Source organism: Sorex araneus, chromosome X, assembly GCF_027595985.1.
Source record: "Sorex araneus isolate mSorAra2 chromosome X, mSorAra2.pri, whole genome shotgun sequence".
In the NCBI taxonomy this organism is placed as follows: Eukaryota; Metazoa; Chordata; class Mammalia; order Eulipotyphla; family Soricidae; genus Sorex; species Sorex araneus.
In genome coordinates this window covers 24,850,298-24,862,866 of record NC_073313.1, presented here as the reverse complement: position 1 = coordinate 24,862,866, position 12,569 = coordinate 24,850,298, and the positions used below count along the sequence as shown (strand labels likewise).

The following is a 12,569-nucleotide window of genomic DNA, read 5'->3' as shown; positions in this document are numbered from 1 at the left end:
GAAATGGGAAAATCGATAATAAAACAGAAGCTGATGACTACGTGGCAGATTCACTCCGAAGCTAAGGGAATTTTCCCATGTCATTTTACCTATGTCAGACGAATAATAAACAACTTGCTCCAAGAGTACCAAGACACTCAAAAGTGGATTCAGGGGCTGCAGGGATAGTTCAGTGGGTAGAACGTTTGTCTTGCATGCGGCTGACTGGCTGACCCGGGTTCAATCCCCGGCACGACATCCAATATGGTCCCCTGAGCACCGCCAGGAGTAATTCCTGAGTGCAGTCAGGACTATCTCCTGAGCATTGCCGGGTGTGACCCCAAAAGCAAAATATAAAAACAAACAAAAGAAGTGGATTGTGGGGCTGGAGACACAGTGCAGCAGGTAGGGGGCTTGTCTTTATGAGGCCAGCCCAATCCTCAGCACCCCAAGCCTCATCAGAAGTGATCCCTGAGTGCAGAACCAGGAGTAAGCCCTGAGCACCGCCAGGTGTGGTCCCCAAAAAAGTTTTAAAAAATTAAAAAATAAATAAGTGGATCTTGACAAACATGGTCACTAATTTTTCATGCTGTAAGGCTATTTCTAAAACAAGTCTACACATTAACAAACACAATCATTTCATTAAAAAATTCATAGTCTCTGGGGCTGGAGCAATAGCACAGCGGGTAGGGCATTTGCCTTGCATGCGGCCGACCCGGGTTTAATTCCCAGCATCCCATATGGTCCCCAGAGCACTGCTGGGAGTAATTCCTGAGTGCAGAGTCAGGAGTAACCCCTGTGCATTGCCAGGTGTGACCCAAAAATAAAAAAAATGGGGGGATGGAACTATAGTACAGAAGGTAGGGCATTTTCCTTGCATGCGGCTGACCCAGGTTTGATTCCCAGCATCCCATATGGTCCCCTGAGCACTGCCAGGAATAATTCTTGAGTGCAGAGCCAGGAGTAATCCCTGAACAATGCGGGTATGACCCCCAAAAAAAGTAAAGAAAAGAAAATGAGGGGCTGGAGAGAGCAGAACCAGTAAGGCTCTTGTGTTGCAGCAGTCAACCCAAGGTTGATCCCCAGCACCAAATGTGGTCCTGAGCCCCACCAGGAGTGATCCCTGAGCTCAGAGGTAAGCCCTGAAACACTGCCTGGTGTGACTGAACTGAACCCCTGCCCCCCACCCACATAAAAAGAGATAGAAGAACCAATTGAAAGGGTAGAGATGGTTCAAAAGACTGGAGTGTATGTTTTACATGCAGGATCCCTGAGTTGAATCCCAGGCACTCCATGGTCTCCTAATCACAGGCAGATGTGCCCCCCACCTCCATCAAAACGCAAGAATCCATGAGGACTTCACATATGAAATGGGGAAGTTAGAGATCATTGATGAGCGTGGGGCTGACTACACCCCTTCCCCATGCACGTCTCCATCAACAGACACTGAAGTTCCAACTTCTCTTGGCTGGCGGCAGGAAGGAGGGGCTCTACCCAACACCACCCCGACTGTGATCACGTCATCCTAAGTTTGGGGAAAGCTTCCAATTAAACTACCCGAAGGAGGCTGTGAATCCACCTTTCTACTAATTTGGTAAAGGATACCACTGTTTTCGGGTGGTGAAGCATGTGAACGTTGTCAAAGTTTTGAGTTTTATATTTGTAATACAGTGAAATTAAGGCAATTCCACGGTCCAATCTAGCAAGGCTAGATCAAATAACTTAACAGAAACAATAGCTATCCATACGTAACATCCTTTGCTCTTTCTCCACCATTACATGCTTCATATAAAAAGAATAAAGGAGCAATTTACCTTTTTACTAATGTCTTCTTTGAAATTATATGGAAAAATACAGTCCTTTGGGGTAGAAACAACTGTAAAAATGAAAACAATAAATTCCAACACACATAATTAGTCTAATTTCAGATACACATGTAAGGCATTGCTCAAACAAAAATTGTCTCAGAGACAACGAAATTCCTCCCAGTGCCTGAAGAGAAGATCAAGTATTTCCTCGAAGAACACAACTGAAGGGTGTGGCGACCCCTGGTGAGCACTGCAGCTGAGTCTGCAAGCACCTCAAATGATGCAGGGAATGCAGGGGGGGGTGAAGGGGGGCTCACCAACACCGAAACCCGTGTGCAAGCACAACCAAGCTTGTGTATACTGCCGCCTACCGTGAGAGCAGCAGAAAAAGGGAGGGGGGGTTAAACGCTAAAAATCATCACCATAACAATCAATAAATACTATTTGGCATGTGTGAAACCCTATCAGTTCCAGTACTGTAAAGCACAGTCAAGAGGGGGCTGGAGCAACAGCACAGCGGGTAGGGCGTTTTGCCGGTTCGATTCCCGGCATCCCATATGGTCCCCTGAGCACCGCCAGGAGTAATTCCTGAGTGAAGAGCCAGGAGTAACCCCTGTGCATCGCCAGGTGTGACCCAAAATGCAAAAAAAAAAAAAGCACAGTCAAGAGCCTCTTGTAGAAGCAGACCGGTGGGCAGGAGGCGAACGGGGTGGGGAGCCCGGTCGGTGGAGGGGAGTGGACACAGGTGAAGGGATCAGTGTTGGAACATTGTATGCGTGAAACCTAATTATGAATAACTTTGTACTTTCACAGTGCCTGAAAAATTCTTTTTTAAAAATACTATTTGGCCTTTTTTTTTCCTTTTTTTGCTTTTTGGGTCACACCCGGCGATGCACAGGGATTACTCCTGGTTCATGCACGCAGGAAACACCCTTGGCAGTGCTCAGGGCACCATATGGGATGCTGGGATTCGAACCCGGGTAGACCGCGTGCAAGGCAAATGCCCTACCCGCTGAGCTATCACCCCAGCCCCTGGCCTATTTTTCCAAAAATCTGCTTTGGTCTGGAGATATTGTACAGGGGTGAAGAGGCTTGTCTTACCTCCTGCAGACCCCAGTTTGAATCCCGTGGGACCACAGATGCTCCCCAGGGGTCACCCATAAGCACAGGGCCAGGAGCAAGCCCCGGGCACACCACCACATGAAGACAACTACAAAGCAGCCTTGAGGAACGGGCAGAACGAAGCCTGTGGAGCTGGTGCTCTCGATGTGGGGAGGGGCACAGTGAAGATGGAGCAGGCTATGCAGAGGAGGTGAGCTCCCCCAGGCTCCCCGCAGGCTCCACCGTGTGACAGGAGCAGTTCGTGACGTGGAACAGATGGGGAAAGTCAGCCCCCTCAGCCCCCTCACCCGCAGGGGTATTTAACTGGCCCAGCTAAGGGCAGGGGATGGAGCACCCCCCTTGGCGACGGACCCCCAGCCTGCAGGACCGGGAGTACGGGCACGGTGTGACCCACTGAATTTTATGTTCTGCACAATCCACCTTCTATTTGAGAGAACCATGAGCCCTCCCCAGGCCCGGAAATGCTCACTTAGGCCCCCGGCATCTTGCCTCATCACACAGGAAACTTTGGCCAAGTTTCTATAATGGGACCCTTACAATGACGTCATGAAACAAGACCATTCCCGTGTAATTTTGACCCAGCAAAAAATAAAAAAAAAATTTAAAAAGATACTGCTCCCACAGAGTAAGCATTGGAGGAGCGAAAACGTATCAAACTGCCTCCCCATATTTTGCTCCTAGAACAAAATAGACCCACTGAAAAGGAGGCAACAGAACCAATAAAATTTAGTATCCACAGCTGACAAAGACAAACTTCTTTAACAATACGCGCTAACTACTCTCAAAAACATTTTTTAAAAAAGGAAAGGGGAAAAAAAAAACAAGTTACTGATCCAACAGCTGGAGAAATAATAAGGAAAAAAGAAAATCAAGCCATTAGGAAGCCGGCTAAGAAAAATACATACCACAGAAGTGTGACTGAAAGGGAGGCCGTGGGGGGGCTTTGTCTAGCGCAAAGCTGTGATGGACCAGAACCGCCATGGCAATAATCTGCGAAGAAAGGAGGAGAGACATCAGCACACACCTTCTCCAACTGCCTGCCAGCCAAGAGCGCCAGCCACTAGTCTCTTTGTTATGAAACCGTTTAAGCAAATAAAAAGCAGGCCCGAATAAACGTTCAAATGCCCATCCCCCAGTGCCGGCCACTCGTCGAGAAAACCTGTTCCAATTTCTGACTCCCCTGGGTTCCTCGGGAGCAAAGCCTGTCATTTCACCCAGCTTTTCACCCCCATGTACCAGCACGTTTCTCTATTTGTAGGGAGGCTGGGGTTGGGCAATGCACAGGGGCTACTCCAAGCTCTGTGCTCAGGGGTCACTCCTGGAGGCACTTGGGGGGCCATGCAGTGCTGGGGGATCAAACTGATTGGTCGCGTGCAAAGCAAGAGCCTGACGCCTGTACTCTCTCTGGGCTTCCGCATGTTTCTCGTCCTTGGTCCTCTGGCCAGTTTACCCCACATCACTCTGGGAGGTCAGCTGTTACGTGCATCACTGCCGGCCACCCCCCATTCCCAAGTTATGAGAAACCCCAACCGCCTCCAGACACAGCCACATGTCCCATGGAAGGCAAACATCGCATCCCCTGGAGAACTACTCCCTTGGTTTCTTTTTCCCCCTTCTTTCCTTCCCTTCGCTGCAGTGGCCGGAGTGGCACATCCTTGGTTGTGGTGTGGCTAAAGACCTTGTTGTGGAATCAGGGATCACAAAGGGCAGTGCCAAGGGAGCACTCCTGTCGGGTGGCGCCGGGGACAGACATGGAGTCCTCATGCCTCCAAGACAGGTGCTCAACCACTAGTTGGGAACTACCGCTGGACCCAAAGAATCACTACTTTAAAAGACATTCCAGGGCCTGGAGCAATAGCACAGCGGGTAGGGCGTTTGCCTTGCAGGCGGCCAACCCGGGTTCGATTCCCAGCATCTCATACGGTCCCCCGAACACCACCAGGAGTAATTCCTGAGTGCACGAGCCAGGAGTAACCTCTGTGCATCGCTGGGTGTGACCCAAAAAGCAAAACAAAGAAATAAATTAAATCAATAATAAAAAGACATTCCAGGGGCCAGGTCGAGCTCCAACAAGCTCGAGTGTGTGCTTCACCAGCAGGAGCCCCAGGTTCGATGCCCAGCACCGCATGGTCCCCTAAGCACCACCAGAAGCGAACCCCCCACCCCCACCGCCAAAGCACTGAGCAGAAACCAGCCACTGAGCACTGCTGGGCATGGTCCCCGAAAGAAACCAAAGTGACTTCAGGATGTAACTTCAAGATCTCAGCTACCACAGTTAACAGCCATTCCTTAAAACCCTTAACTATCAGACAGGATTCAAATTTTCATGTACTCCCCAAATAGCTCAAGCTTATTCACTAATAAAGTCCGCATTTTGCTATTGGTAATACACCCTGCCCATATTATACCCATGCAATTTGTTAGGAAACTGGGTAATTTATACTGCAGAGGGCCCCGTAGCATGGATTTTGCTACTCATAAGCCAACAGTGTCACTTAACTTGTTCCTGGTGCTGCACTGCCTATAAATTTAGATCTAAATGCTTGATCAGAATCAAGTTCAATTTATGTCAAGAATACTTTAGAAGTACGAATGATTACGTCTATCAGATAATCATGTCTGGTTTCCTTCTGCGACATTAGCAGCCACTAGTGATCATTGGCTATACCCATTATTTTATTAGGAAGTGCAAAGTGGGAAAATTTCAACTTTTCCTGCAGCATTTAAGAGCTGGAAACCTTCCATCAAGAGAAACTGCCTCGGCAACTATTTGGTTATCTGAAGTACAGTATGTGTTCCCCAAAAAGGTCAAATAAACACTTGACTCAAGCCTCCATTCACCAGTTTTTACAAACATTCGCTTCCGTAGCTTCCGCACGGGTGAGAATCGGGATGCTTTCCGTGCTTATGCCAAAACTATGAACTCGCGTGTGGCAGCGCTGTGGCATCCATTCTAATCCATGCTCAAACCACGCCACTGACCAGGACGAAAATCCTCAGCCGACGCCTCAGCTCTTCTGACATACTTTCAGTCATCTTGCTTTCGAGTACAAGAAACCACAGGCTTCTCTCAGACACGGCCAGCCTGGAATAAGCTGCTTCTGTAGTCAGCCCTATTTATTTTATGGGGCAAGAGTATTTATTTAGACACCTAGGCACTAAGAGATGGATACTTTTTAAAAAACAAATTATTTCCCGGGGCTGGAGCGGTAGCAGAGTGGGTAGGGCGTTAGCCTTGCAAGCAGCCGACCCGGGTTCGATTCCCAGCATCCCATATGGTCCCCTGAGCACCGCCAGGGGTGATTCCTGAGTGCAGAGCCAGGAGTAACCCCTGCGTATTGCCAGGTGTGACCCAAAAAGCAAAAAAAAAAAAAAACAAATTATTTCCCAAACATATCACCAATAACTGTGGCCATCTATTAGTTCCTATTAAAAGACCAAAATACACGTGGTTTTTTTTTACAGTTACAAATTCACACATTTTCGTGCTTGTTTTTCCCTCATGCAATGTTCGAGAGCCCATCCCTCCACCAGTGTCCATTCTCCACCACCAATGAACCCAGTATCCCTCCCACCCCCCTATCCCATCCCCCCCACCCCACTCCGTCTCTGTGGCAGAGCATTCCAATTTGTTCTCTCTCTCTCCTTTTGGATGTTGTGGTTTGCAGTAGGGGTACTGAGTGGCCATCATGTTTAGTCTCTAGTCTACTTTCAGCGTGTATCTCCCTCCCCACTTGGGATTTCCAATCACATTCTACTTGGTGTTCCCTTCTCTATCTGGGATGACTTGCCCCCAGTGTGTGAGGCCAGCTTCCAAGCCATGAAGCCAACCTCCTGGTATTATATACTACTATTCTTGGGTATTAGCTTCCTACTCTGCCATTTTATATTCCACAGATGAGTGCAATCTTTCTATGTCTGTCCCTCTTTTTCTGGCTCATTTCACTTAGCATGATACTTTCCATGTTGATCCACTTATATGCAAAGTTCATGACTTCATCTTTTCTAACAGCTGCATAGTATTCCATTGTATAGATGTACCAAAGTTTCTTTAACCAGTCATCTGTTCTCAAGCACTCGGGTTTTTTCCAGATTCTGGCTATTGTAAACAGTGCCGCGATGAACATATAAATGCAGATGTCATTTCGACTGTACTTTTTTTGCCTCTCCAGGGCATATTCCCAGAAGTGGTATTGCTGGATCAAATGAAAGCTCGATTTCTAATTTTTTGAGAAGTGTCCATATTGTTTTCCAAAGGGGCTGGAGCAGTCGGCATTCCCACCAGCAGAATACACGTTTTTTTTAAAAAAGGGTAAAATTACTGCCATTATACTGCTGTTAAAAAAAAAAAAACTTACCCAGCAATGTTTAACAGATTTGGAAACAAAAAGAACCTCCGCTGACAAAAAACAAGTTTCTGCATCAAAAATAACAAGCGTAGGGGATCAGAGAGATAGTACAGGGGGTAGGGTGCTTGCCTTGCACACGGTTGGCCTAGGTTTGACCCCCAGTACCCATATGGTCCCCCAAACACTGCCAGGAGTGTTCCCTGAGCACAGCTGGGTGTGGCTGCAAAACCAAACCAATAAAACAGCCCAGAATGCAGAGAACAGCCCAGTATCAGCAATGCCCAGGTTAAAAACTCCAGATGAGAAAGTGGTGAGCTGATTCATCAATCAGATCAACCAGCAGTGCTTTAACCAGACACGTGCCTGATGAAAAGATGCAGAGTCTGGATCAAAAATCAATCCATTAGCACTACCTAGCAAAGGCAGCACATTTCTTCCACGAAGGCCTGGAGTGCAAACATCGGAGGCCTTACAAACTCCTGGGTTCTGCCGTGACTAGCTTTGCTGCTCTAGTACAAAGCATCCGCAGAGAATCGATAAGCAAAAGGGCACGTTGTCTTCCAACCACAACTTCATCTGCAAATCAGGGGGGTGAGCCACATTTGCGCACAGGTCAGCTTGCCCACCCCAGGGCTGAGGAATCAGTCCAGTGACACCACAACAGAGCAGACAAATACCGAAAGCAGGAATTTGGCCAAACTACCAATGAAAGTCCTCCTGGGAGAGGTAGGAGGGGGTTGGGGTCATCTGAGGCTTGGGAGGCGAGAGAGAGGAGAGAGAGAGGGAGAGAGACAGAGACAGATAGAGAGAGAGACAGAGAGCACAAAGGGCTGGCTGTGTGCTAGGTCAAAGAGTCGAAGTCCCTGCATCACAGGCTCCCAGCCCCTCTGGACCCAATTCCCAGACCCACACCGCCAGGTTGTGTATCTCCAGGAGTGGCCCCTGGACTCTGAGCATTGCTAGGAAATCCTTGCCCCGACCTCAAAATAAACATAAATAAAGGCAATTTCAGCACAAAAAAATTAAAGGTGACCTATGGCTCTTGAATAATTAGATCCAAGTACACCACCTGTTAAAAGGCATTTTCAGTGTTCATTTAATTCGTTCATATAAGATTCTGATGGTCAAATATTTATCCACATATATATCTTTTTGAGTAATATAATCCCCTCCAGGTAGACCTCTATTACTAATATCTCTGGGTTCAAATGACCTTTAAAGTTCCCTTTAGGGGGCCAGAAAGAAAGTACAGGGGCTAAGGTTCTGCCTTGCACACGGCTAACCAAGGTACCATGTCATACACATGGTCCCCTAAACATCACCAGGAGTGATCCCTGAGCACGAAAGCAAGAGGAAGGCCTGAGCAGTGCTGGGGGTGGCCCAACTCCCACCCAAAGTTTCAGTAAGCTGCTACAAATAATTGATAATGTAGGTTAGTTCTGGAAATACATTTTTTTAAAAATTAAAGTTTTATTTAAGTATGAACTAGATATTCCCGATGGTATCAAGGAATCACTGTTAATGCTATTAGGCAACCATGATATCCTACAACAAAATACATAGGAGTAAAATGACACAATATTTGAGGTCAGCTTTAAAATACTTCAGGAGAAAAAAAGGAGGGGGACAAAATCTTACTAAGTGCTGAATGAATGACTCGTGAATGAGGATTTTATGTTCAAGTTAAATTCGCAAAAAAAAAATTAAAAACAAAATCAAAAAGAACCCCAGCAATTGAAGTCTTTAAAACATTTTCAACTCAGGGGCTGGAGTGATAGCACAGCGGGTAGGGCGTTTGCTTTGCACGCGGCTGACCTGGGTTCGATTCTCAGCATCCCATATGGTCCCCTAAGCAGCGCCAGGGGTAATTCCTGAGTGCATGAGCCAGGAGTGACCCCTGTGCATCGCCGGGTGTGACCCAAAAAGCAAAAAAACAAAACAAAACAAAACATTTTCAACTCAGGGCCAGAGAGACAGTTTAGGAGGTAGGCACTTGCCTTGCATGCAGCTCACCCCAGCTGGAATCCCCAGCACTGCACATGGTCCAGAAGGTACCACCAAGGGCCACTCCCAAGCAAGAGCCAAGGAGAGCCCCTGAGCACCACCACATGTGGTCCTTCCTCAATTTTTCAGTTCTTTCTCCAATATGGAGTTCACCAGTGAATCAATCATCTTTTGTCCACCCAAAAGAACCAATTTCCCAGGCAGAAGAGCTAAGTTTGGCAAGTACTGCATCTAAGGCGGAGGTTCCAAAAAAAATCTGTCCTATTTCTTTACCTCATTTTGATGTGTCTTCAAATTCTGCAGTGTCTTCATGCTGATAGACATCACCACAAGTGGAGGCGGACTGACATCCTTAATTACACTCACCAGGTCTGGTTTCAAAGCCATTGCCTCAACTTTACACCAGCTGATTGGCTGATTCAAAAGCTCTGAAAGAAAAGGGAGAAAACAGATCAATAGTCATTTACTCAAAAAAAGAAAAAGAAAACTATAATTAAGACTTCTGTGATTAACTGATGGTCCTCAATCCCATCTTCCAGTAAGAATGCATTATAACCCCTAACCCAAAATATGCCACCGTACTGAATTGTATGCAAATCTGCATGAATGTATTTGTGTTCATTTTCCTGGGAAAAGGTCCATAGCTATCCATGGACTTGCCAACGAATTCAGGGTTCAAAATAGGTTTGGGGGGGAAAGAAAAACGAAAATCAGAGCAGCAGAGGGTGCAAATACTGAAAGCATAAGGTAAGGGACCACACACATACCAGCCACATGGGGTAGTGAGGCTTCCTTGCCTGAGGTCAGCCAGGCCACCCTGGACGTGTCCGAAGTCTACACCCACAGCGACACAATGCAACCCAACAACCCAATGGACTAGCTGGGGTCTCTCTCCCACTAAGCTGCCAGGGATTGCACGAAAGCAATTCCACAGTATCCCTTGGCAGAAAAAAAGAAAAACTTGAAGGAAAAACATAAGAGTGGACAACACAACACTAAAGAGACCAATTATTTGACTTCGTTTCTAAACACCATTATTGATCAGCAATTTACTTAGCATTCTGAAAGCAAATTTTCCCTTACGTGGATTTTTTACTTCAAGCCAACAAGGTCCTTTGATCTTTCTATTCATCAAGAACAGTTCCAAGCTGGATGTGTTAGTCCCAAATACATGAGAGAATGTTTCCCCTTTCAAATCCGGAGGAAGCTGTGGCATTTCGGCCTGGAAAAAAAAAGGCAAAGAAGGGGAAAAAAACCCTTTTGTTTAAAACTATTACTTCACATTTTCCAAAATCTATATTTGAAATAAACAAAAACCTCTCTGTGAAGCGGCAGCAGAGCTCCCTTTGATATATATGAAATGTAATTTGCCACAAATGAAATCCAAAACAATTCACAGTAGGAAACAAAAACAATTCACAATGACAAAATAATGCATCTTGATGACACCCATTAGAAGAAAAATAGGCCAAAAAGCTCCCCCAAAAGAGGATCCTATCCAGAGCTCTGTGTGCCTTACTGAGAGAGAATAGCCAAGTCAGTACTGCTCCATTAGGGTGGAAGCAGAAGGGAGGGACCCAATCCAAATGCTTCCATGGTCCTTTCCATCAGCACTGTCAGAAACACTTCTTCAAAGTTTCCCTGTTCCCGTCTCATGAGATGGAAACACCACAACGGAGGTAAGTGGAGGTGAAGGCCGAGGTCATTACTGTCCCCCCACAGCAATGACCCTGCCCGTGGTGGGAACAAGAGCAGCATTACAGTGCTCCTGCTCACCTTCTGGCTGCTCAGGGACCCTTCACCCGACTAATGTGTCAACTCCGTCCCGTGGCATTCTTTTCACGTAACCAACAGCCTCGCTGTTTCAACTTATTTATTCAAAGATGCGCACTTGAAAGCAGAGAGAGGCAGTGTTCAACGGTAACCTACATACTTACATTAATTTGATCCATTTTAATTATTCATTACGGTAAGGCCACCTCAGTGAACTGTGGGGCTTGAGGAGAGCTGCCAATACTCCCAATTGAAAGCCAGAGCAAAGTTCGGGAAGATTTTTCAAAAACTCAAAAAGCATTCTCATGCAAAACCCGGGAATTTTCTTAACTTACCGAGTATCTAACTTCCAAGTACTCAGATTTTTCTGGAACGTCGGGTATCTCAAAAGCATAGTTCTTTTCCACTATCTAGGTATGGAGATTTTAAAAATCATAAAAGACAAGGGTATTTAAAAGACAAGTGTATTTCATAAAAGACAAGTGTATTTCACAGATACATAGACATATATGTATTTCAAAGACAGGCATTATATATACAAAGAATATCCCCGTATGCAATCATCAGGAATCTCGTACCCAGCTGGGACAGAAAGCTCACTAAAGACACCCCTACTTCTCAATGGGAACTACAATAACCAGGGACAAAATATTCAAGCAACTCCCCTTGGATACTAGCAAACTAGAGATTTTCATGCAAGACAGGTCATAAAAGATGAAAAATTTTCACAGCAGTAATGTAGGAAATCATGTACAAGTCTTTGATATTAAGCAACCCCATTTTCTTATAAAAATATGAAGAAGTATTTTAACTCCAGTTCACACTGACTGAGTGTTCGCTATGTACCAAACAGTCTTCAATCACCAAATAACAATTAACTTTTGAAGGGCGGAAGGATAGTACAGCGGTAGGGTGTTTGCCTTGCACGCAGCTAACCTGAGTTCTAATCCCCGGCATCCCATATAGTTACCCCAAGGACCGCCAGAATTCCTGAGCACAGAGCCAGGAGTAACCCCTGAAAATCGATGAGTGTGACCCGAATAGAAAAAAAAAAAGAATTCTTTGAACCCTCCCATCAATGCACAAAACTGGGCCCTATGTCCCAAAGGAAGAGAACGAGGGCCCAGAAGTCACTGAGCAGTAGAGAAAGGGTGTAAGAAGGCACAAGTGCTTTGGCTCTAGCACCTATGCGCCCCACCGGTATGCTTCTAAGATGTTCAAGACAAAGACAGTTGGAAATGATCGCTCTGGATAAGAACTGTGTGCTGAAAACAGGTAGAGGAACAAACATGACAACCACCCAGTATCTGTATTGCAAACTGTAATGAGAGAGAGGTGTGGGGGGGAGGGAGACAGAGAGAGAGAGACAGAAAGAGAGAGAGTGCCTGCCATAGAGACAGGTGGGAGGGGTTGACAGGAGGGAAGCCGGGGACATTGGTGGTGGGAAATGTATATACTGGTGGAAGAATGGGTGTTGAACATTGTATGACTGAAACTTGACCATGAACAGCTCTGTAACTGTATATCTCACAGT

At 46.2% G+C, this 12,569-nt stretch overlaps 1 protein-coding gene across 1 annotated transcript in view; it reads right to left on the bottom strand.

Annotated features, from left to right (window-relative positions):
* Positions 1-12,569, bottom strand: part of POLA1 (DNA polymerase alpha 1, catalytic subunit) — a 329,365-nt gene that overhangs the window by 282,108 nt on the left and 34,688 nt on the right. The window contains exons 13-17 of the mRNA XM_055123017.1: positions 11,371-11,445; positions 10,346-10,484; positions 9,536-9,690; positions 3,815-3,899; positions 1,794-1,855 (exon numbers count right to left, since the gene is read on the bottom strand). Of these exons, the coding sequence (XP_054978992.1) occupies positions 1,794-1,855; positions 3,815-3,899; positions 9,536-9,690; positions 10,346-10,484; positions 11,371-11,445 (516 nt within the window). The remainder of the gene's footprint in view (positions 1-1,793; positions 1,856-3,814; positions 3,900-9,535; positions 9,691-10,345; positions 10,485-11,370; positions 11,446-12,569) is intronic.